The sequence below is a fragment of the Lynx rufus genome, unplaced genomic scaffold, assembly GCF_022079265.1.
Source record: "Lynx rufus isolate CCGP_SWC_20201006 ecotype Redwood Valley unplaced genomic scaffold, mLynRuf1.p SCAF_8, whole genome shotgun sequence".
In the NCBI taxonomy this organism is placed as follows: domain Eukaryota; kingdom Metazoa; phylum Chordata; class Mammalia; order Carnivora; family Felidae; genus Lynx; species Lynx rufus.
The window spans coordinates 27,550,742-27,576,332 of record NW_025814896.1 but is presented as its reverse complement, the minus strand read 5'-3'; the positions used below and the strand labels follow the sequence as shown (position 1 = coordinate 27,576,332).

At 49.7% G+C, this 25,591-nt stretch overlaps 1 protein-coding gene across 2 annotated transcripts; it reads left to right on the top strand.

Annotated features, from left to right (window-relative positions):
• Positions 1 to 26: 26 nt before the first annotated feature.
• On the top strand, positions 27 to 23,805 carry CUNH20orf96 (chromosome unknown C20orf96 homolog). 2 transcript variants are annotated; one of them, XM_047069786.1, is made up of 11 exons: positions 27 to 973; positions 1,231 to 1,279; positions 1,857 to 1,974; positions 10,861 to 10,973; positions 16,218 to 16,376; positions 19,148 to 19,247; positions 19,947 to 20,104; positions 20,185 to 20,286; positions 20,446 to 20,532; positions 21,200 to 21,318; positions 22,670 to 23,805. In XM_047069786.1, exons 1-11 carry the CDS (start codon positions 954 to 956, stop codon positions 22,728 to 22,730), a joined length of 1,086 nt encoding a protein of 361 aa, XP_046925742.1. In that variant the 5' UTR covers positions 27 to 953; the 3' UTR covers positions 22,731 to 23,805. The 2 variants fall into 2 exon arrangements, with proteins under 2 accessions (XP_046925742.1, XP_046925743.1); XM_047069787.1 differs by lacking the exons at positions 27 to 973; positions 1,857 to 1,974 and having other exon boundaries at positions 1,140 to 1,279.
• Positions 23,806 to 25,591: the final 1,786 nt, after the last annotated feature.

Genomic DNA, 25,591 nt, shown 5'->3' with positions numbered 1-25,591 from the left:
AGGCACCCAAGTGGAGATGCTGAGTAGGCAGTTGGATGTATGCGGCTGGAACTCAGCGTAGAGGCTGGAGATACGAGTCTGGGAGGCATCTAGGTAGAGATGACATCTGAGGTCACAAGACTGGAAGGGAACGTGAATGGAGTGTGAATGGATAAAGAAGAGAGGGCTGGGTTCTAGCCCTGAGACACTCTAAAGGGAAAAGAGGAAGAACCAGCAAAGGAGAAGAGAAGGGGTCAGGAAGCCACTCAACAGAGTGGTTTCCTGGGCACCAAGTTTAGAAAGTGTTTCAAGGGAGGAGTGATCCGCTGTGTCAAATGCTACAGATAGGTCAAGAAAGATGAGTAGAAGTGACTGTGGTGTTAGTACAGTGGAGGACACTGGTCCTTGACAGGGGCAGGTTCAGTGGAAAGGTGGAAGTTCCTGGGGCAGTATCTCAGAGAACAACGAGGGAGGGTAGAATTCTGTGCACAGTTGTAGGAATCGGTCTTAACAGGCAGTTCATACAGTCATAGGAGGGAGGCAATTAGGTGGGTCCATGAGATGCTACGAACCTGTGAATTTACTGATCCCCAGGATTTTTCTTAGTGAAATAGGAAGCAAAATCATTAGCCAAGAATAAGGATGAAGAAGAAAGTGATGGAGGTTTGATGAGAAGAGAAACATGACATAATTCTTTAGGATGATGGCTGGGGCCAGCTGAAGGATGGTATTTAAAACCCAGTTGAGCAGAATGTGGCGAGCTACGTTTCTCCTTGAGAGGTTAGTCCCTCAAGGCGCTCGGTAGTCCGCGTCCGTTTCCTTGGAGACGGACAGCCCGGTCTGGCTGGAAAGTTTGAGCCGCCTAGGTTACCACGTGGTCCACGCTCAGACAAAAGAGTTGCAGAAGCCGAAGAAATAGGCATCGCAAGAGATCGGAGCCCCGCGGACTCACGACTCTTCTTCCATTTTCCCCAATGGCCCATGTCTTTCCAAAGTAAGTAAAAGGAGCATCGATGGGTGGTGAAGTGCGCATGCGTCCCGCCCCCGGCTTCTTTTGGTCTGGGCCTGGTTGTCTTTTGACCCCGCCCCCTCCCCCGCCCTTATCTCCCTAGCCCCGCCTCTCCCTCGGGCTCTCCCAGCTCCCTCGCGTTCCAGTGGTAGTTAGTTAACTGGGAGACCCTGTTCGCGTTTGCTGTTACAGTCCATGGGTTGGGAGTGATGGACGTTCTTTCCCGCCCCAACTCTTTCCAGACCCAACCGCTCTGGGATTCGCTCCACAGTCCACAACTTCCAGATTCTGGTGAGTCCGGGAGCGCTAAGGAGCAGATGGGGGCTTGCTGACCCTGGGCCTGCAGTCCTCCTGCCCTGAACCCCCAGGCTGTGACTGTCCCGGGTGATAGAGTCTGGAGACCTGAATTCCAGGCCTGCCTGTGTCACACAGTTGCTGTAGGATCCGGGGGCAATTCTCGGAGCCTGTTTTTTTCTCATCACCTTATCGGAACGTGAGGGTATTTTATACTGCTCTCTTATTTATCTCTGATCGCTACTATGGTTTTCTATTGGGTCTTTTCCATGCCTTCTGTTTCTCACAGTTCTTAGCACCTCACAGCCTGGATGTGCTTAGTAAATTCTGGCTGGCTGATAAAAAAGTGATAGCTAGCATTTCTGAAGCTCTTACCACATGCTTCACAAATATCCCTTGGACTGCTCGCATCAACCTGCGGAGGTGGGTTTTATAATTAGACCTAGTTTACAGATGAGAAAAATTGAGGCTCAGAGAAGTAAAGTCACTTGCTCAGGGTCACAGGTATCTGTAAGGGGTGAAGCTGGGATTTGAACCCATCAGGCTGTGTGACTGATTGTGTTGTATCTGGTAGGATTATGTTCCATGGCAGCCGTCCAAGCAGAAAACCAAGCCATCTACTCTGCCTCCAGTCCTACAATCCAGAGGCCACAAGAAGACCAGAGTGAAGGCTTTGACTAGTGTCCCGCCAGGTGGGCAGAAACCCTTGAGGGCTGGTATGTGGATGGGAGACGGGACAGTGTGTATGCCCTCGGCCTTTGGTGACATCAACTGTATTAGAGTAGGCTAATTGCGGTAACAAACAATCCCCAAGTTTCAAGGGTTAATATTCAAGCCTATTTCTCATTTCCGTCAAAGAACAATTGTGGATCTGCAGGGGAGGAGGTAATCTTGTCCACATGGTCATTCAGCGATCCAGGCTTCTTCAGCCTTGTGGCTCTGACAGTTTGTGAGGCCTTGGAGTCCTCTGCTAGATAATTCTGCACTCAGAGAGAGAGAGAGAGAGAGAGAGAGAGCAAGGATATGGGTAATTGTGTGGACATTTTTTTTTTTTTTAGACCTGAAGTGATACATATCACTCCCACTCATGTTCCGGTGGCTGTAGCTCAGTCGTATGACTACCCATAACCACAAGAGGAGAAATGTCCTGCTGTGTGTCCAGGAGGCCAAGAAAACAGGGTTTGGTCAACTCAGGATAATCTCCACCACATTGTTGTTATGCCTTCTGAGGGAGTTCTCAGGCCCTTGGCTCAGGCAGACCTGGGTTCACTTCTTGGCTCTGCCCTTTACCATCTTGGAAAAGCCATTCATTTCTCTGAGCTTTAGTTTTCTCATTTTTTTAAAAATGTTTTTTATTTATTTTTGAAAGAGAGGGGGAGGCAGAGCATGAGCGGGGGGAGGAGCAGAGAGAGAGGGAGACACAGAATCTGAAGCAGGCTCCTGGCTCTGAGCCATCAGCACAGAGCCCGATGCGGGGCAGGAACTCATGACCCGCGAGATCATAACCTGAGCCGAAGTCGGACGCTCAACCGACTGAGCCACCCAGGCACCCCATAGTTTTCTCATTTGTAATATGAGGACCTGATAGGATGGCCTCAAGAATTAAATGAGATCTGTGTCAAGCATTGTTGCTCAACCTTCTCAGACCCAACATTCCTTTTAATAACAAATATTTTGTAATATTCCTTTAGTATCTGAGATAAACTTCATAGATAATATAATTGACCTATGTATGTAATTTTAAAAATTAATATAATGCCCTCAGTGTAAAGTAAAGGAAAAGGAAAAGGAAAGCTGGTTATAGTTAAATAACTTCTATTTTAGTATGTAAATACTCAGGGTGAACTCTATTAGAAGATATGTATGACAAAGTAGTCAGAAGCTTATTCACAGATGTGGAGTCACAGTGAATGTAAGAGTTGCAAATGCAGACTGACACGTGGTGGGATGTTAGGGACTCAAATGTCCAGAGGGATTTTTCATTGCAGTCACGATTTCCAAAGTGATGCCCCTCTCTTGGTAAAGTGCTTAACAAAACAGAGCACAATCTTCCCTTGATTGTAGCTGCTTTCTTGGAAAATTCAGCATTACCATAAACCCCTACAAAATACTCTTTGTGTTTAAATTTTTTTCTTTAACGTTTATTTATTTTTTGGGAGACAGAGAGAGAGACAGAACATGAGCAGGGGAGGGACGGAGAGAGGGAGTCACAGAATCCGAAGCAGGCTCCAGGCTCTGAGCTGTCAGCACAGAGCCCGATGCGGGGCTTGAACCCACGATCTGTGAGATCAGACCTGAGCTGAAGTCAGACGCTTAACCAACTGAGCCACCCAGGTGCCCCCTCTTTATGTTTATATGTGAAAGAGAGGTTCTGGGATCAGATCATTATAAATATGGTTTTTACCTACATCAGTGTCTGATAGGGCTTTGGAAAGTCATGCAGGAAGTAGGAGAATTCTGTGTTCTGTGGGGCTGTCCTATTCTGGGGCTATCTATCGAGCATCCCTGGCCCCCACCCACAGATGCCCATTGGGTCCCCCAGTATTAGTGAGAACCACAAATCCTCCTTTCCAATGTATCTAAAACACCCCTGTCAAGAGATTTGGATGTTAAGTGCTGAGCACAAGGCCTGGTGGTAGTGACAGAATTTGTGTCTTTGGCGTTAGATCTATTCATACAGCATCCACAGGGAAACTCCTTTCCTTCTGTCACTGGGGAGACAGTGAGATGTGTAACATACAACCACAGTAAGAACCAGAGTAATTAACACAGGCCAAGCACTTACTATGTGCCAGATACTGTTCTCAGCACTTTGCCCACATCACTTCATTCAGTCTTCTCAACAACCCCATGAGGTGGGTGCTGTGACGATCACCTCTTCTTCTAGATAAGGCATGGACAGGTGTAACTTCCAAGGTCCCACAGGTAGGAGGGGGCAGGGCCAGGCTGTGACAGTCGGCAGTTTGTCTCCAGGGTCACAGTCTTAACCACAGGTCGATGGAGAGTCTGTGGGCAGCGGAGAAACATGGACCTGAGTTGGTGTTCCTGTCTCCCTTCTTGCAATTCCATCTAGGTTACCTCTCGCAGCCCCCGCTACAGAGATTCCTGCTTTACGCCCGGTGAAATCCTCTGTGTAAATTACAATGATGAAAATAGTTACCACTTGCTGAGGACTTATTTTATGTTAGGCTCTGTTGCAGAGGCGTCATTCATTCATTCATTCATTCATTCATGTATTCATTCAGCAACATCCATTTGCTGAATACCCACGTGCCCAAAATTGGGCTGAGTGTTGTTGACTTACGGTGACGGAGACAGATTGGGTTTCCAGCTGCATAGAGTTCACAGTCCCAACCTCAAACATGTAACTACACAAAACTTAAAAAAAAAAAAAAAATTTTTTTTTACGTTTATTTTTATTTATTTTGAGAGAGATACAGAGAAAGCAGGGGAGGGACAGAGAGGGAGACAGAATCCCAAGCAGGCTCTGCACTGGCAGCACAGAGTCCGATATGGGATTCGAACTCCCAAACCGTGAGATCATGACCTGAGCCGAAGTCACGACTCAGAAGGTATACCAACTGAGCCCCCCAGGAGCCCCTTTTTTAATTTTTTTTTATGAAAAAATGTTTTTTATGCAAAACTTTCAATACACTTGAGATAGACGGGTACAAGGAAGTCACCACTTCATTCATTCCTTACGACCTGGGAGATAAAAATCACTATTTTACAGATGAAAGAACTGAGGCTTCGGTTGGTAAAATGTCTTAAGCGAAGTCATGTCCTTGAGGGCAGCTTTTGTGTCTTCAACAAGATGCATCAGCTGATTCCCCCAAGACGGGATGACCCCATTCCTTCTTGTTCCCCCCTTTTGCAACTAAAAAAGCCCTAGATGTAACACAACAAACATAAGAAGACTTTGAAAACTGGAAAGAATAACGTGGGTTGGTTGCTAAAGGGGTGAGCAGTCATCTGGCCTGTATGCTACGTCTCAACAGGGGACGGACTGTCTGCTAAAATGAAGATTAAGTAGGATCCAGAGTATTATTTAAAACTTGGGGGTGCTTGGGTGGCTCGGTTGGTTAAGTATTGGACTCTTTTTTTTAAATGTTTTTATTTTATTTATTTTTTAACTTTTAATGCTTATTTATTTTTGAGAGAGAGAGAGAGCGAGCATGAGTGGGGAAGGGGCAGAGAGACAAGAGGGAGACACAGAATCTGAAGTAGGCTCCAGGCTCTGAGCTGTCAGCACAGAGCCTGACCCAGGGCTCAGACTTGTGAACCGCAATATCATGACCTGAGCCGAAGTCAGACGCTCAACCATCTGAGCCACCCAGGCACCTCAAACATCAGGCTCTTAATTTCAGCTCAAGTCATGATCTCATGGTTCGTGAGTTCGAGCCCCATGTCGGGCTCTATGCTGACAGCGCAGAGCCTGTTTGGGATTTTCTGTCTCCCTCTCTCTGTGCTCCTTCCCTGCTCACTCTCTATCTCTCTCTCTCAAAAATAAATAAATAAGCATTAAAAATAAACATCAAGGATACGACAAAAGCACTTGTCATACCAAGAATAAGGAAAATCACAACATGAAGGAGAAAAGACAGACATCAACACCAAGATGAGTCAGATAGAATGATTTGACTGTTTTTATTTACAGATGGCATGCCTGTCTATGTAGAGAATCTTAAGGAATCTACTAAATCTAAAAGAAACTAGAATTAATAAGTTTGGCAAGGTTGCAGAATACAAGTACACAGAAAAATCAACCACATTTCTATGTTCTTACAATGAGTATGGGGAAACCAAAATTAAAAATACATTTATAATCCGGGGCGCCTGGGTGGCGCAGTCGGTTAAGCGTCCGACTTCAGCCAGGTCACGATCTCACGGTCCGTGAGTTCGAGCCCCGCGTCGGGCTCTGGGCTGATGGCTCAGAGCCTGGAGCCTGTTTCCGATTCTGTGTCTCCCTCTCTCTCTGCCCCTCCCCCGTTCATTCTCTGTCTCTCTCTGTCCCAAAAATAAATAAACGTGGAAAAAAAAAATAAAAAAAAAATACATTTATAATCCAAAGAAATTGAAATATTTAGGCATAAACTTAACAAAGAATGTATAGGACTTGTATGCTGAAAATTACATAATGCTAATGAAAGAGGTCAAAGAACACCTAAATAAATGGACAGACATACTATGTTCACAATTATAATACTCAGCATAGTGGGGGCCCCTGGGTGGTTCAGTCGGTTGAGTGTCTGACTTCAGCTCAGGTCATGATCTCACAGTTTGTGGGTTCGAGCCCCACGTCGGGCTCTGTGCTGACAGCTCGGAGCCTGGAGCCCGTTTCAGATTCTGTGTCTCCCTCTCTCTCTCCTCCTCCCCCGCTCACGCTCTGTATCTCAAAAATAAAGAAACATTAAAAAAAATTTAATAAAATTTAAAAAAAGATTCTCTCTCCCTCTCTCTCTTAAAAATAAATAAAAACATTAAAAAAAAAAGAACACTCAGCATAGTAAAGATGCCAATTCTCCCCAATTTGATTTCTATGTATAATGTAATTCCTATCAAAATCCCAGGAAGGTGTTTTATAGACATAGGTTTATTCTAAAATTTATATTGAAAAGCAAGGCCCTAGAATAAACTATTTTGAGAAAGGAGGATAATGTGGGAAGAATCACTTTACCTGATACTAAGGCATACTATACAGCTACAGTAATCAAGACAGCATAGAATGGGCAGAGATAAACACCTACACCAGTGGAATAGGACAGAGAAACCAGAAATAGAGCCACATAAATATGCCTGGCTGATTTTTGACAAGGGTGCAAAAACAGCTCAGTGGAGGAGAAAGAAAAACAAAAAGAACCTTGACTTGAGTTTCAGAAGTTAGATAAAACTTAACTCCAAATTAATTGTAAAATGAAATAAAAATTAAATGTTTTCATGTAAAAGTGTACACCTTTTAGGAAAGAAAATACAGGAGAGAAAAATCTTTGGGACCCATGGCCACGTGAAAAGCTCTCAGACTTTATACCAACAGCTTGATCCATAAAAGAAAAATGAAATAAATGGGGAAGTTCGATATCATCAAAAGTAAAAACCTGTTCTGTGAAAGACTCTGTTAAGGGGATGAAAAGACGAGCTACAGACTTGGAGAAAATATTTGCAAACTGCATCTGACAAAGGACTGCTACGTAGAATATATTGAGAACTCTCAACAGAAGAACAATGCAGTTAGCAAATGGGCAAAAGACACGAAGAGACATTTCACTGATGAGGATATCCAGATGGTAAATAATCACATGAAAAGATGTTTGACATCATTATCCATTAGGGCCGTGCAAGTTACACCACAGTGACTTGTCACCACACGCCTATCAGAATGGCTAAAATGAAAAATAGTGATAACACCGAATGCCGGCAAAGAGGAGAAGCTGGACGATGCATGTGTTGCTGGTGGGCATGTAAAATGCTACAGCCGCTCTGGAAAAGACTTCGGCAGTTTCTAATGAAACCAACATGCAGTTCTCATCACGGTTCAACAATTGCACTCTTGGGCATTTATTCCCGTGACGTGACAACTTAGGGTCACACAAAAACCAGTGCATGAATGTTCCATAGCAGCCTTATTCATAATACTCTCAAACTGGAAGCAATCCAGATGTCCTTTAATGGTTAATGGTTAAATAAGCTATGGTACATCCATACCACGGAATACTATCCATTGATAAAAAGGAAAGGATTGTTCAGATTCTGTGTCTCCCTCCGTCTCTCTGCCCTTCCTCTGCTCGTGCTCTGTCTGTCTCTCGCAAAAATAAAAGGAAAGGGTTGTTGATACAGTCAATAACTTGGATGAATCCACAGAATTTTGCTGAGTGAAAAAAAGCCAATTCCAGAAGTTATATATTCTACAATTCCATTTATGTAGCATTCTGGGAATGACAAAATTGTAGAAATGGAGAACGGATGAGTGATCACCAGGGGTTAGGGACACAGGCTGGGGGAGGGTGGTAAGGGGAGGGGAAGAGACTATGGCTATAAAAGGCAACATGAGGGGCGCCTGCTCAGTCGGTTAAGCGGCCGACTTCGGCTCAGGTCATGATCTCGCGGTCCGTGAGTTCGAGCCCCGCATCAGGCTCTGTGCTGACAGCTCAGAGCCTGGAGCCTGTTTCAGATTCTGTGTCTCCCTCTCTCTGACCCTCCCCTGTTCATGCTCTGTCTCTCCCTGTCTCAAAAATAAATAAAACATTAAAAAAAAAACATTTAAAAAAGGCAACATGAGCTATGCTTGCGGTGATGGAAACGTTCTATATCTTGCCTGTCTTAACATCAATTTCATGGTTCTGAAATTGTAGGTGATTTTGCAAAATGCTACCATTGGGAGAGACTGTGTTAAGGATACAGAAGATCTCTGTGTGTGTGTGTGTGTGTGTGTGTGTGTTTTAATGTTTTATTTAATTTTGAGAGCAAGAGAGTGTGAGCAGGGGAGGGGCAGAGAGAGAGGGGAACGGGGGATCCGAAGTGGGCTCAGTACTGACAACAGCAAGTCCGATATGGGGCTCAAACTCATGAACCTTGGGATCATGACCTGAGCCGAAGTCAGATGCTTAACTGACTGAGCCACCCAGGTGCCCCAGTAATAAATTTAATTAAAAATAAAAAAGATATATCAGGGCTACTGCCATTAATGAAAATAAATTGTCATTATTAAAGCTACAAATCTCCCTAACTATTTGAGTTCAACTTACTAATCTTATTATTTTTACAAACACTTCTAAGGGGGATTTGGGAAGTTGGTTAATTAATTTCCCCTAATTCTTTTAAGCCACATCTTAAAATTTCATATATTGAATTTTCATTTTCAAAGGGTTCGCTTGTCTGATTCACAAAGACCATCAAGCATTTAAATAATGCTTGTACATCTAATAAATAAACTTCGAGATATGGGTAATCTTATGTCCTCTCATGTTTCGGTAATTTATACACATTTAATAAGAACGTCTTAAACTTTTAATTTGAAACAAATCTAAATCAAAATCTCATTTACACATTTTAAATTAGAACCACAATATTAATCTATTAATCATTCCATCTTTTAAACACTACAATTAAATACCCGGCGTATACAGATAACTCATAACTTTAACACAACATTATTGTAGTTTACTTCATCACTTCAGCAGTTAATGCTAACATCTTCCAGGGTTAGCTGTGTCGATGCATTGAAGAAATAATATTTTTCTGAATTGTACTGGGTTGCACCTGGAGTAGGGATTTGGGGGGGGGGGGCGGGGACGAGAATGTGGCCACAACATTCATGATGATTTGGGTGATTTTTTTTTTTAAATTTTTTTGTTCAACGTTTATTTATTTTTGGGACAGAGAGAGGCAGAGCATGAACGGGGGAGGGGCAGAGAGAGAGGGAGACACAGAATCGGAAACAGGCTCCAGGCTCTGAGCCATCAGCCCAGAGCCCGACGCGGGGCTCGAACTCACGGACCGCGAGATCGTGACCTGGCTGAAGTCGGACGCTTAACCGACTGCGCCACCCAGGCGCCCCAGTGATTTTTTTTTTAAATTTATTTTTGAGAGAGAGAGAGAGAGAGAGCACAAGCAGGGGAGGGGCAGAGAGAGTGGAGGACAGAGGATCTAAAGCAGGCTCTGTGCTGACTGTAGAGAGTCCGATGCAGGGCTCGAACCCATGAACCATGAGATCGTGACCTGAGCCGAAGTCAGTCCCTCAACCGGCTGAGCCACCCAGGTGCCTTGATTTGGGTGATTTGTCCCGGGCTGGCACATGACACGCTGTGAGGAAGCAGGGGTTCTGAGAACATGTCCTCCAAATGCCTTATTCTGATCGGAACTATTTTCGTATACTCCTTATCTGGCAGGGCCACAGCTTTTAGAGGTATTTCAGACAGCCAGTCGGGAGTTTTGCACAGCTCCTGTGCCTTCGTGTGGTGCTGTGGTTCTGATGCCAATCCTCAGGTCATCAGTAACGGCAGTGACAACGAGAAATGCATATTCAGCACTGAGTATGGATCAGGCACTTCTCGACACACTTTAAAGCAGAATAACATTTAATCTTCACGACAACCCGATGAAGTAGGCATGATGATCACTCCTATCTTATAGGTGGGAAAACTGAGGGACAGAGAGGTCATGTGACCCGCCCAAATTCACGGGCTAGTGGAAAGCAGTGTCTGGATTCGAACCCAGGCTGTCTGGCTGATTAGTTCCTGCCCTTAACCCCCGCCCTGTCTGACTCTGCTACCGGCCAGGTTGGTGGGAGAGATTGCGGGCACCTGGCCGTCTCCTGTGCTACTCTTCTCGCTCCTCCCCTCTGTCCGTGCCCAGGGTCACGGGGAAGCCTCCTGCACTTCTCTGTCCCTTATATCAAGGCCCAAAGTGAGGCCTGGGAGCTTACTGATAGATGTGAGTTTCATGCTCTGCCTCACTGTCACATATTATAAGGTCGAGAGCGGGTGGGGCTGGGGCCTGGGCCGCCTCAATGGATGGTCCTGGGACCCGATCCTAGGCCTGCCTATATCCTTACTCCCTCTCTGCCTTTTCCCATGCCCTAGCGTTGCATTCCAAGTCCGCCACGTCGATGACAAGCGAGCTGAGGCAGCCACAGGAAATGCACAGAGAGAAGCTGGACTCTGGGAAGGCACAGGCCAAAATCCGGCTAATGAAGGTAGGAGCATCCTCCCACAGGCACCGGGGCCCAGGATGGGGGCAGAGGGGTGGGGGGACAGCGATAGCAAACACGCACTGAACATTTGGTGGATGCTGGGCTCATTTCCTCGTTAGCAATGCCATGGGCATGCTTATCGTCACCCCCATTTTACAGATGGGGAAACTGAGGTGCAAGGCGATGAAGGACTTGTACCAGGTCACATAGCCAGAAAATGGTAGTACCAGAGCCACTTAAGCAAAGTGTTTGCCTTTGTGTTTAAGACTAGGAAAATGAGGGGCGCCTGGGTGGCGCAGTCGGTTAAGCGGCCGACTTCAGCCAGGTCACGATCTCGCTGTCCGTGAGTTCGAGCCCCGCGTCAGGCTCTGGGCTGATGGCTCGGAGCCTGGAGCCTGTTTCCGATTCTGTGTCTCCCTCTCTCTCTGCCCCTCCCCCGTTCATGCTCTGTCTCTCTCTGTCCCAAAAAATAAATAAACGTTGAAAAAAAAAATTTAAAAAAAAAAAAAAAAGACTAGGAAAATGATCAGAATCGCTTTTTATTTCACTGCATGAGGAACACAATCTGGTGGCTTGTCCATTAAGACATTTCTAGTAAATGAACCTCTCGTGGAATACGATGCACCTTGAAGCAGGGCTTAGACGCTTACTAGTACATTTTTCACACCTCTGATACAATTTTAGATAAGTAATTTTCTCACCGTCCATTGTTTTCTATGGCTTCAGAACAACGTTTCAAAGTATTTGAAATGACGAAAAGAAGAGTCTTTGTGTCCATAGAAGAAAGTAGAATACTGAATACTATAAATACTACAAAATACCGTAGAAGAATTATTAACTTCTTCGAGAAAGTTTTTTTTTTTCCAAAAGTTTTTTTTTCCCCCATGAAATTTCATGGATTTGGCTATCAATAAATGTCTGGTAATACATTTCAGATGTTTGTTCATCTTCTGCTTTATTTTTTTATTTTATTTTATTTTTTATTTTTTTCAATATATGAAATTTATTATCAAATTGGTTTCCATACAACACCCAATGCTCATCCCAAAAGGTGCCCTCCTCACTACCCATCACCCACCCTCCCCTCCCTCCCACCCCCCATCAACCCTCAGTTTGTTTTGAGAAAGTTTTTAAGAGCTCAGTGAACAATTACTAAATAAAGAAATAAGGAAGAATGCTATGAAACCTTTTCTTCCCTTTAACCTTCAATTTTGCAAAAAGGTTCAGAGGTGGCCCAGCGTTCTTAAAGGAGGAACTCATATTTCTGGTGTTTATTGTTATTGTTTTATTATTTTCTTTCTTTCTTTTTTTTTAACGTTTATTTATTTTTGAGACAGAGAGAGACAGAGCATGAACAGGGGAGGAGCAGAGAGAGGGAGACACAGAATCTGAAACAGGCTCCAGGCTCTGAGCTGTCAGCACAGAGCCCGACACGGGGCTCGAACTCACAGACCGTGAGATCATGACCTGAGCCAAAGTCGGACGCTTAACCGACCGAGCCACCCAGGCACCCCTATTATTTTCTTTCTTAAAAATTTTTTAAAAATATTTTTATTTATTTATTTATTTATTTATTTATTTATTTTTTAAGTTTATTTATTTTGAGAGAGAGGGAAAGCATGTGCTTGGGGAAGGGGCAAGGAGAGAGAGAGAGAGCTAGAGAGAGAGAGAGAGAGAGGGAGAGAGAGAATCCCAAGCAGGCTCTATGCCGTCAGTGCGGAGCCCAATGTGGGGCTCGAACCCACCAACTGTGAGATCATTACCTGAGTGAAATCAAAAACCCAATGCTTGGGGCACCTGGGTGGCTCAGTCGGTTAAGCGTCCGACTTTGGCTCAGGTCATGATCTCGCAGTTTGTGGGTTCGAGCCCCGCATCGGGCTCTGTGCTGACAGCTCTGAGCCTGGAGCCTGTTTCAGATTCTGTGTCTCCCTCTGTCTCTCTGACCCACCCCTGTTCATGCTCTGTCTCTCTCTGCTTAACTGACTGAGCCACCCAGGCACCCTGTTTTTGTTTATTTCTGAGGGGGGGAGGGGCTGAGAGAGAGGGGGACAGAAGATCTGAAGCCAGATCTGTGCTGCAGAGAGCCCAATTTGGGGCTCAACCTCATGAACCATGAGATCATGACCTGAGCAGAAGTCCAATGGTTAACCCACCGAACCATCCAGGCGCCCCTCTAGTGTTATTTTTATCCTGACTTTAGAACTTGGACAATTTGGCTCTGAAACCTGGTCTCCTAAACAGTTCCTAGTGTTGTCTCTTGTAACCATTCATTCATTTAGTCAATAAATATTTATTGAATGCCTCCTATGTGCCAGGCTCTGTTCTAAGGATTCACCAGTGATGTGGCTGGCCTCTGATCTTAGGGAGATTACATTCTACTTTGGGAGACAGACAACAAACAAGACAGATAAATATATTATATGTGCCATGATGATAAGAGTAATGAAGAAGTGTAAAGATAAGGTTAGGGGCTAGAGAGGCACAGAGGAAGAGTGGCTGTGACTGTTTCAGACAGGGCAGTCAGAGAAGGCTGCTAAAGTGATATCTGAGGGAGAAATGTTCTAGATAGACGAACTGCAAGTGCAAAGGTCCTGAGGTTGGTATAGCTGGAGATGAGGAGAGATAGTGGGAGTAGGGGTATGGGTGGTGATTTGTTTGCAGCTCTGTTTTCCCTGCTCTGGATTTTTTTTTTTGTTTTAATGTTTTTATTTTATTTTTGAGAGAGAGAGTGCGTGCATGAGTGGGGCAGGGCAGAGAGAGAGAGGGAGACACAGAATCTGAAGCAGGCTCCCGGCTCCTAGCTGTCAGCACCGAGCCCGACGTGGGGCTCGAACCCACAAACCGTGAGATCGTGACCTGAAGTCGGACGCTCAACTGACTGAGGCACCCAGGCACCCCTGGGCTTTGTGTTTCTATGCTGAGTGAGACAGGAAGACCCTGGAGGGTTCTGATTAGAACCGGGAGATGATCTGACCTACGTTTTCACAGGAGTCCTTGGGCTGCTGCTGCTGTGTGGAGAATGGACATGGAGACAAGGTGGGGGGGAACAGGAAGGGAGTGGAAACTACCCAGTCGATTTGCTCTCGGAGACAGAAGAGGATCCTGACTCTGCCCCTCAGTCTCAGGACAATATGCCTCTACATTTGAGAGAGGGAAAACTATGTGCCAGGCGCCATCCCCGGTGTTGGGGACACAGCTGTGAACACAGCACTCAGAACCTGTTCTATTATGGAGCTGACGCTATGGTGGGGGGGGGGACCTGTAATAAATGGACCAAAAAACCCCAAAGAATAGTTACTCCTCAGTTCATTCAACCCATACTTGTGGAGCCCCAGGCACTGTCCTATGTGCTGTGCCCTACAGCTGTGACGACACATGGCTGCCCCCGCCCTCCTGGCTGCGACATTCTAGTGGGGGAGGCAGGCAAGAAGTAAGAAAAATAAGATAATAAGAAAAAGATATAATTACAGGTTGGGGGTGAGGATCAGGAAGGAAACAAAGCAGGGGGTTCTGCACTAGATCTGGTGGCCAGGGAAGATCCATTTCTAGAGCAGAGGTCATGAATTCTAGTCGATTCGAATCCCCTGGGAGTTGGGTATGTGCGGGGAGCACAGCTTCCTGAGGCCAGCCCCGGCGACGTTGGCTCGGTGGGCTTCTGGGAGACGAGGCTGATCGTCGTACCAAGTGAAACTGAGCATGTGAAGTGCTTAGCACGGTTTTGGGCACGTGATAAATACTCTGTACGTTTGCGCCGTGACTCATTCTATGAGGAGTATGGGAGCCGAGGGCCAGGAGAGGGTGATTTCTAGTAAAGGACAGAGAAACGAGGAACAACAGAGGAAGAGAGCACGTAGGTATGGCAGAGGTGGAGGGCTAGAGCCCGTGGCGATAGTTTCAGCTCCTGTTCCTGAGTCACACTGGGTGCCAGCCAGGCACTGCCGCCAAGGGCCTTGATTGTGAACGTTACCGCCTGTGTTTTCTACAGCAGCTCTCTGAAGCAAGTATGTTTCCTGACCTTGAGAAATATTAGCAGGGCTCTCGGAGGCTAATGCCTCTGGCCAGGTTCCCTGCGGCCGTAAGTGGCCGACTTGGTATTTGAACTAAGTGTGTCCAGACCTTACATCTAGCTTTTAATCACTGTGGGGCTTGGCCACATCTCGCAGCTTTAAGCCCACTCACTTCCTGGTCTTGGTGTCGTGAGAAGACAGACATCGGGAATCACAAGTCTGGCTTTCCAGTGCCGGTGCCATTACCTTCTGGCTGCGTGACTTTAGGCAAGTCCCTTAACCTGGCTGAGTCTCCATTTATTAATAAAATAAGAGTTAGTGGGGGCACCTGGGGGGGCTTAGCGGTTGAGCATCTGACTTCGGCTCAGGTCATGACTGGGCTCGCAGATGACAGCACAGGGCCGGCTTCGGATCCTCTGTCCCCCCTCCCCCCACCCCCGCCCCACCCCCGTTTGTGTGTGTGTGTGTGTGTGTGCGCGCGCGCGCACGCGCGCGCACGCGCTCTCTCTCTCTCTCTCTCTCAAAAATAAACATTAACAAAATAGCATGTGTTTAAACAAATGAAATAAGAGTGAGTCAACATAGGGGATGAACTGATAACCGTGTGCCATGTTTGGAGTGAGGCACAGAGTAGGCCCCAACAATTCTTACTGTTCTTATTGTAGATTTTGTGTACCTGCTGGTGGCAACCCTAGGCAAGTCCCTTAACCTCTCAGACCCTCATTGTTTCCACGGGGGGCGGGGGGGGGCGATGTACGAAATGAGACGCTACTCATTCAGCTCAGCTGCCTGCAGAGAAACGGCCGCGATTTTTCTTGCTTCCCCTGCTTCTCCATACATGGCCCGTCACCTCTGCCACCTTCTTACCTACCTGGGGTGTTTTCTATTTTTATGACAATTGGTATTACTGTATCTTCTTGACTCAAAGAAGCCAGCGATCATAAGGTGCAGCTTTATCTTATTTACCCACGAACAGAATTTTGTCAGATTGTGGCATGCCGCCGGTTGGAAGAGGCACCCCCCCCCCACCTCCGAGGTGTAGAATTAGGGGAAAATGGGCGTTTGAGGATGGACGAAGTAGTTCAGCGGCTCTGACCCTCAGACAATGGGGTCGCATTTACCAGTCGCGACCACGAGGGGGCGGGCGTGCGGCGGGAGGGAAGCGGTTCCTCGGCTCCGGGAGGCTCCAGCCTTCCCGCGCAGCCCCGCCTCCCATCGCTGCCCTCCCCTCCGCCCGCAGACGTTGCTCAGGAACGAGCGAAACTCACTCCAGGAGCTGTGCAGCCATGAGGTCTTCCTCACCACGCTCAACTGGGAGCTGGTCAAGGCCATCCAGGACATGGAGGACAGCTCGGCCCTGAACGCGCGCGCGATGCTGCAGCAGCAGGACATCCTTGCGGTGAGGCCTAACTGCACCCCCCTCGCCTCCGCCCTGTGCACCTCCGTCCAGCTCTCGGCGCCGCCCCGCTGAGCGCTCGGGTGCCCTCTCCCGGCCTCTCCCGGCCGGTTGCACCAGCGGCTTCCTCCTGGCAGATGCATCTCTCACACTTGGCCCCACCTCCCTGGGTTTTGGAATCAGACCCAGATGGGGGCTCATCCCAACGCCGGCACTAATTGGAGTTAACCTCTGAGCTCTGTAAAGTAGAGCACAAAGCACCCACCCCAAACGCGGGGTTGTACTCGGCACACAGTAGGTGTGCAAGAGAAAGCGGCTGCAGTCCCCACCCCAATCAGCAAATACACAGTGTAATACTGAGTGCTCTGTATATACTCATATAATCCTTACAACAACCCCCTGGGGTGGGCACTATTATCTTTATTTTACGTCGGAAAAAAATGGGAACAGAGAGGCTGGGTAACTTGCCCAAGGTCACCCTCAAGCACCCCCACCTAAGCAACTGGGATTTGAACCCAGGCGGCCCGGCGCCAGGGTCTGGCTTCCTCCCAGCATGCTGTGATCCGCGCTCTCAGCCCGTGGTGGCACTTATGGTCTGTTGGTGGCGCTTATGGTCTATGGGTGGAGCAGCTTTTCAGAGAACCCAGGGGGCATCCTCCGCCTCCTCTGGGAGAGGCTTGGAGAAGCTGCCGGAAGAGAGCTGAAAGTTCACAGGGACCCAGGAGTTTGGGCTGGAGAAGAGTCAGAGAAAATGCCTTCATGGAGCCGTTCTGGAGTTCCCTCTGGTCGCGCGGTCTGCCCCGGGAGAAGAGAGACGGAGCTCACTGGAACCTGTGAGATGAAGAGAAAATGAAGTCTTGGGAACTGGATCTGCTCAGGCTGCCATAACAAAATGTGATAGACCAGGGGGCTTAGACATAGACATTTTTTCTCAGGGTTTTGGAGGCCGGAAGTCCAAGATCAGGAGGCCAGGAGGGTTGAGGTGCGGTGAGGCCTTTCTCCTCGGGGTGCAAATGGCCACTTTCTCTCTGTGTTCCCAGATGGCTTTTCCTCTTTGCTCCCATGGAGAGAGAGATCTCTCGCGTCTCTTCCTCTTTTTTTTTTTTTTTTAGTAAAATTTATTTTTAAACTTTTTAAAATATAATCTATTGTCAAATTGGTTTCCATACAACACCCAGTGCTCATCCCAACAGGTGCCCTCCTCGATACCCCTCACCCGCCCTCCCCTCCCTCCCACCCCCCCATCAACCCTCAGTTTGTTCTCAGTGTTTAAGAGTCTCTTATGGTTTGCCTCCTTCGTCTCTAACTTTTTTTTTTTCTCTTCCCCTCCCCCATGGTCTTCTGTTAAGTTTCTCAAGATCCACATAATGAGTGAAAACATATGGTGTCTGTCTTTCTCTGCCTGACTTATTTCACTTAGCATCACACTCTCCAGTTCCATCCACGTTGCTGCAAATGGCCAGATTTCATTCTTTCTCATTGCCAAGTAGTATTCCATTGTATATATAAACCACATCTTCTTTATCCATTTGTCAGTTGATGGACATTTAGGCTCTGTCTTTCTCTTCTTATAAGCTCACTAGTCTTATCGGATTAAAGCCCCACCCTTTTGACCTCATTTAACCTTCATTACCTGCTTAAAGCCCCTATCTCCAAATACAGTCATATTGGGGGGCAGGGCTTCAACATGTGAATTTGGTGGGGGAGAGGGGAAACAATTCAGTCTATAAGAGAAGCCAAGGACCTGCAGAGTTATTCATTCCAAACTTAGAATATTCTCTAAACTTAGACAAAGTCATTGTTGATTTTCTGGCATTGATCCATTAATACATTTTTCCGTTCATCCTGAGTGCTTCCTGTGGGCCCTTGGGAAACAGTGATTAGTGGGGCACTTTGTCTACATTAAGCTCTCCTTGTGGGGTCACGGGCAATTAGAAAGCCATTTATGTGTACTGCCGTGGGGACAGGGGATATGGGGAGCCCTCTCACCCAGACATGGGAAGGTCAGGAAGGCTTCCTGGAGAAAGGGATGCTTGGGTTGAAACCTGCAGAAGTAGGTGTTCATTGGTAGAGGGCTGTTCCGGGCAGAACGAATGGGCATACAAGGCCTGTGGAGAGAGGGAACATAGCTCAAGGAGCCACATGTTGGCCCAAGGTCAGGCCAGGGCCTTGTCAGCTTAGCTAAGGAGTTTGGGCCTTATTTAAGGGCAGAGGGGAGCCACTGGAGGGTTTTAAATAGCAGAGGGATGAGGTCAGCTTTTATTAAAAAAAATTTTTTTTAAATGTTTATTTTTGAGAGAGAGAGAGACAGCACGAGCAGGGGGGGGGGAGCAGAGAGAGAGGGAGACACAGAATCTGAAACAGGCTCCAGGCTCTGAGCTGTCAGCACAGAGCCCGATGCAGGGCTTGAATTCACAGACCGCAAGATCATGACCTGAGCCGAAGTCGGACGCTTAACTGACTGAGCCACCCAGGCACCCCAAGGCTGTTGGGGTTTAAATCTGTAGCACTTGGTGACATTTCAAAGGAAGGGGGCGTGGGGACCGCAGCCTGGGTTTGGCCCGGTGCCTGGGCGCGCGGCCGTGCCATCGGCGGAGGTGGGTGGTAGAGGGGACCGTGTGGAGCGGGTCGGCCAGCCTCTGGGCAGGTTGCTGGGGCTGGGGCTGGGTTTGGATCTGGGGACTCCTCCGAGGAAGTGCCGGGTCCCCCGAGAGCCCATGCTTCGGCAGCGCCAGGAGACGGTGGGGGGCGAGCTGACCCCACCCCTCCCACAGACCATCGTGGACATCTTGGAGTGCTCCAACAAGAAGAAGCTGCGGCAGCTGACGTGTGAACTGAAGGAGTGGGAGGAGAAGGAGGAATCCAAGATGAAGCGTGAGGATCCCTGGGGCGAGCTCCCCGGTCCCCTCTCTGGCTTCTGGGAGGTCAGCAGGGCGCCCGCCTTGCACCTGCCTTTTGGAAACCAGCAGCCCCGTCATCCCCCTGGTTCGGCAGGTGGAACTGCTAAGATGCAGAGCTTAGGGGCTTACTTCTGGAGCACTTGGCGCTTCGAGGCCCCGCGAGGCTTCCCCTTTACGGGCACTCTCGGTCACTGTGGCTCCCTGTGAGGCAGGGACCGTTCACCCATTTTACAGATGGGAAAGCCGAAGCGAAAGGAAGTGAAAGTAGCCCGCCGAAGGTCACATAGCTGGGCGCCAGAATCCAGCCCCAGCTTGCCTCTTTCCTGCCAAGGTCCCTCTGGGAGCCGGTGGCTGGGTCCCTCTGGTCCCGGGGTCTTCGATCGTGTTGAGCCCGTGGTTTCTTTCCCCGGAGCAGACTGGAAGCCTTCTGAGGGAAGGGGCGGTGTGTCGGCGAGCCTCAGACCCTGGGACACCACCCCCATGGAGGGCGGCAGGACAGACTTTGTCTTAATGGTCGTTTCATGGGCCCGTTGCCCTGGGAGCAGGTGCATGAGGAGACAGGTCGAGGGAGGGACAGTCTTGGCGAGGGTCACACAGTAAGTGGGCCTCCCGCATCTCCTGGGAGGGGTCCTTGAGGGAGGATCCTGCCTCCTGTCCCTCCTGACCTCTCCAGACCTGGAGCAGCAGGTGGAACAGCTGAACGCCACGATCGAGAAGACCCAGAAGGAAGTGAACTTCCTGAGCACGTACATGGACCGCGAGTACCCTGTCAAGTCGGTCCAGATTGCCAACCTTGTGCGCCAGCTGCAGCAGATAAAGGACAGCCAGCAGGTAGGTGCGCCCTTGGCCCCGCTCCGCTGGACCATACTGGAGACAGGGCTGGTGGCCAACACCCTCCTGCTGGCCCCTAGGATGAGCTGGATGACCTTAATGAGATGCGCAGAAAGGTCCTGGAGTCTTTGTCTGAGCAGATTCAGAGGAAGAAGAAAAAACTTCTGAGATCTCTGGTGGTGGTGAGTAGCCAGCTGCTGGGGTAGGTATCCAGGTCCTGCCCCAGCCCTGCTTTCTTCCCCGTCCTCTGCCTCCAGGCCCCCTGCACCCCCTCTGGTCTCTACCATGCACTGCTGCCCAATAAGAGGCACTGGGGGGCCAGACCTCTCCTCCCTCCACAGAAAAACCAGCAGCGCCATCAGGAGGCTCTTCTGCAGAAGATCCGGGATGGCCAGGACATGCTGAGATGCACGGGCAAGTTCAGAGAAGTGAGTGGGCACGGAAGGTGACGGTCCCTCCGGGAGGGAGCAGAAGGGTGGGCGGTCCCCAGGACCTGTGGGAGTCAGGCTTGTCTTGATCTGGCGCTCGGGTCTCCAGCCCTGGTATTGGCCTCTCTCCTAGCCAGTGCCTTACTGTCAGCTGCCATTCGTCGTAGGAGGAGGTTAGTGCCCGCCTCAGCCTTGCCTCGTTGACCAGCATCCCCGGTGATGACCCATTAGCAACATCGCCAGACATTGTCTGCGCGGCCATCATTTTACTGTCGTTCCCACCCCCTCTGTTCATCCTCTCATTTTTATCACTCACCATCACCTGTTAGCCGTGTTAATGAACCTCACCGTCACCCCCCCCTCTCGCGTTAACTTTCATTATCGTCTTCCTTCATCCACTGTCGGCGAGAGCGGCCTTCGCTGCCGGCCCCCGTTAAGTCTCATTACCAGGTACCGCCCCCCTTTGCCACCTGTCGCCATTCTCCGTGATCTCCTGGCCGCTTTCAGCGCCATCAGAGGTTGGCACTGACTCGCGAGCCCAGGAAGCCCTGTGACGAAGCCGCCCCGATTCCCTGGATGTCCTCGCTGCACCTGCATTCTGCCCCGGTCTCCCTGTTGTTGGGGGATGTTGGCTTCTCACTCTCCCCTGCTGTACCTCTGTCCTCAGTTTATCAGCCAGTTTGAGGAGGAAATACCCATCCTAAAGGCCGAGGTGGGGCGGCTCAAGGTCCAAGTCCAGGAGCCCCGAGAGACCGTGTTTGCGGATGTTCTGCTTCGGAGACCCAAGTATGTGATCTTTTTGGCAGCTGCCTCTTAAACGCGCCATGCCGTGTGCTTGAAGAGGCTCTCCGTTCCTGGGGAAGGCAGAGCCCTGCACAGGGGGCCGGGGAGACTTGGGTCTCGCCTCGCCTCGCCTCTGCAGCTGACCACGTGGCAGATGTGACGTTGCCCGTCTGGGCCTGCTTGTCCCACCAGTGCACGGGCAGCTGACTTACATCATCTCTCTGGAACCCCCTTCTGGTTCCCAGATTCCGTGTTCCCACCAAGTGGGTGCACCCCTAAGCTTCTTGGTTGTTCAGGAAGGTGCAGTTGAGTGGGGTGGTTGACGCCAGGGAATAGCCTGGAAGACACTCTGAGGAGAGAAGGATGTCCTCTCTGCTTGGTACACCGCTGGGCTCCAGAGGAAGAAGTTCCTTCCTTCCAAAGCCAGTTCTCTGCCTCCTTTCTTGTGTCAGGCCCTTTGTGGCAGAGCTTGGGGGTCCTACTAGGTCTGGCCTCTCCGTGATGGCGCGCAAGACCTGGGGCACCTCCATGTGGAGGCCTCAGGTAGGCAGTTGACCTCAGAAGATGGATACTGGCTAGCGATGGAAATTTAGGTATTGCCAGTATAGAGATATGTTTCCTTTTTCTTCTTTTTTAATGTTTACTCATTTTTGAGAGAGAGAGAGAGAGAGACAGACAGACAGACAGAACACGAGGAGGGGAGGGGCAGAGACAGAGGGAGACACAGAATCCGAAGCGGGCTCCAGGCTCTGAGCTGTCAGCACAGAGCCCGACCTGGGGCTCGAACTCACGAACCGCGAGATCGTGACCTGAGCCGAAGTCAGAAGCTTAACCGACTTGAGCCGCCTGGGTGCCCCTAGAGATGCTTTTCCTTTTTACCATTATTATGAAACATTTCAAATATACAGACAGTAGAGAGAATATTAGGATGAATACCCGGTTGCCCGTGTAGTTTTAGGAGCGGTTATATTGTTGCCATATTGGCCTCATCGTCATTCCTTCTTCTTGTGAAGTGTTGTGAATTGCAGACAGCCTGACATGTCACGTCTAAAGACGTCCGTGGGCACCAGGAGATTAGGGAAAGCGTGAGCGTGGATGGGAGAATTGGGACGGGGTGGAGACAGAGTGTCATGTGTGGCCTCGTGGGTGTGCTGATCACTGGGGGGCGGGGGGGGATGTATTGCGGATGCAAACCCATGGCGCTGGCTACTTGTGTGGAAAGAATGATGCCTGTCAGTTACCGAGTGCTCTTTACGAGCCGGCATGGTCTCACTCAGTCCGCCTACCAACCACGGAGGCTGTGAGTCTGGCGCCCTGCTTGGCTTCTCACACCTTCTTTGCTCTTCCCTACCAGGTGCCCCCCAGACATGGACGTCATCCTCAACATCCCTGTGGAGGAACTGCTCCCCTTCTAGATGGCGGGCCATGGGCCACCCTTCCCTCCCTGCTCTTTCCCCCATACCTGGAGCCTTGACTTGTCTCCTTCCACGGCCACGTGTCCACTCAGACCCTGGTCTGCCCTCTCCCCCTTCCTCCCTCTCTTCCTTCCTTTCTTTCTTTCTCCCTCTCTCCCCCCACCCTTCCTCTCCTTTCCTCCCTCCCTCTCCCTCCCCCTCCCCCCTCCCTCTTTTCTTTCTGGCTGGTGCAGCTGCTTGGGCCAGGTGTGCATTCCCAGTGAAGCGTGCCATTTCTTTTTACCAATAAAGCTGGCTTTGCATTTGCTCCCTTGCTTGGAGATTTCCGGCTAGGCCTAGAGAAGATGTGGTAGGCACGGACTGTCTTAAGATAAGGGGTGGGTAACTGTGCTGACCGTATCTGGGGGCACAGAACATCTCAAGAAGGGCTCCTGACCCCCTGCCTGAGTCTCGATGGCTCTGTGGCTCCGGGCTGCCCCGCCCCTGGCATCCCTGGTGCAGTGGGAGCCCAGCTTCCCTCTGGATTTGTACCCAGACCTTTTGAGGCCAGGTCCAGGGCGGAGGGGAGACCCCCCGAGTCCGATGCACCTGGGATGTTGCTGGGCTTTCATAGCCGATGGCCATCTCTATTCTCGTGCAGCTGTCTGTCTGTCCACTGCCTGTGCCCCAGCTGTGCGCGGACGTGACACCCACCCAGGTGCGTAGTTGGGCACAGCCCCCAGCGCGTGCTCCTGGACCCCCTGCATGCAAGGACTGTCCCTCCAGTTACTGGGAGTGCTGTTAGCACACATCCCTCGGCCGTCGGACCCTCAGGGGCTGCCTCGGCTGCAGAGGCCACTTCACCCAAGGTCAGCTGTCCTCCCACATCCGATGACTGCTCCGGGTGCAAATACCGAAGTCCCGGCCGTCTTGGCCTCACTTGGGACAACTCCGAAGGTCTGTTCTGGCTCCAGAACTCCCTGTAGGGTCAACTGAAACAGTCCTCGGGCCTGCCTCGCAGCTTGACCTCTCCCTCTGCCGAGTCCTGCCTGCCTCTCCCTTCCTCAGTTGACTCCCGGGTGCCCATTAATAAACATCCTGCACTTTGTACTCCGCCTCAGACTTGGCGTCCCTCGGACCCAGACTCTGGCTGCTCACGGATCCACTCTATCGAGGGACTTTGGGCTACAGGTTACGGAACACCTGACCAAACTGGCCTAAACAACAAAGGGCTCAGGTAGATAAGTGTTCTAGGTGAGGCGAGGCTTTACCCGGAAATCAAGCGAGGACACCTTCCTCTACTTTGTTCTCCAGAGTGTTCTCCTCCCCCCGAGGCTGGCACTCCTGTGGTCACGGCGTGGCTCCCAGCATCTCCTGGCAGGGCGGGGGTTACGATCCGTTGTTCACGTCCTACTGGAAAGAGTGTCTCTCCCAGAATTTTCAGCCAAAGTCTGAAAATCTTCACTGTGACCGGACCGGCTTATACCGTGTGCCCACCTTGAAGCAGTCAAGGAGGTGGAGAATGCCTTCGGGTTTAGTCTAGGGCATGCACACCACCCTTGGAGCAGGGGAGGGGTGGTTGGGGTGGAGCACGTGACCTAGGCTAAGGCGGTAGGCACCTCCAGAACCACACGGGTCCCCAAATTGAAATGGAAAATGTTTTTTTTAATATTTTATTTTATTATTTTTTAAATTATTATTATTTTTTTTAACGTTTATTCGCTTTTGAGAGACAGCACAAGCGGAGGAGAGGCAGAGAGAGAGGAGACACAGAATCCGAAGCAGGCTCCAGGCTCTGAGCTGTCAGCACAGAGCCCGACCCGGGCCCCGGGCCCACGAACTGTGAGATTATGACCCGAACTGAAGTTGGACACTTAACTGACTGAGCCACCAGGTGCCCCTAAAGATTTTGTTTAAAAGTAATCTCTATACTTGGGGCGCCTGGGTGGCTCAGTCGGTTGAGCAGCCAACTCCGGCTCAGGTCATGATCTCACAGCTCGTGAGTTCGAGCCCCGCGTCGGGCTCTGTGCTGACAGCTCAGAGCCTGGAGCCCGCTTCGGATCCTGTGTCTCCCTCTCTCTCTGCCCCTCCCCTGCTTGCGCTCTTTCTTTCTCTCTCTCTCTCTCTCTCAAAAATAAACATTAAAATTTTTTTTAAAGTAATCTCTATACCTAATGTGGGGCTTGAACTCATAACCCTGAGATCAAGAGTTGCATACTCCACCGACTGAGCCAGCCCGGCGCCCCGGAAGTGGACAGTGTTGAACATAATCCAAACAAACACTTAGCTAGCACTTACTGTATCAACCCTATGAGGTACGTGGTGTTAGCATTTTCCATTGTACAGAGGAAGAACCCAATACGTGAAGGGGCAAAGGGATTTTTCCAAAGTCACCAGGCTAATCAGTGGTAGAGACCGGTCACTCTCACTTAACCACTGTACCGTCAGGAGCTCAGCTGAGCCGCAGAGCTGAGGTGTCCGAACAGCCGGTTAAGTCACAACGAATGTGACAGTCAAGCCTTTCGTTGCTTACCCAGTGCAAGGAAGAGGCTAAGCCAGAGAAAGTGCCCACATCCGCCCTGTTGCATTTTCCCCAAGGAATGGCCCACTTGGTCGGGTGGATCAGTGCCTGGGGGTGGTTTTGCTGCTGAGGGAGCCCTGAATGAAAGGCTCTTGGAGTTTTGTGAATCTCCCCCCCCCCCCCCCCCCCCCCCCCCCCCCCGCCAAGGGGTTGATATGGGGAAGGGAGAATGGGAGGGGCTACGAGAAGGAAAGTAAGTGCTGGGTCCTGAGGCAGACTGGAGACAAGTATCTTCAGGGGTTCCCCTCCCCCCTGATACGGAGGCCTTGGCAGAGGTACCCGAGGAGGGCCTTGGTGGCTG

Excerpts from the sequence above, each read along its gene's own strand:
- CUNH20orf96 (XM_047069786.1), top strand. The coding sequence starts at position 954 with ATGGCCCATGTCTTTCCAAA. Across the intron at positions 974-1,230 it reads ATGGCCCATGTCTTTCCAAA|ACCCAACCGCTCTGGGATTC; the intron begins GTAAGTAAAAGG and ends AACTCTTTCCAG. Across the intron at positions 19,248-19,946 it reads GGAGGAATCCAAGATGAAGC|ACCTGGAGCAGCAGGTGGAA; the intron begins GTGAGGATCCCT and ends TGACCTCTCCAG.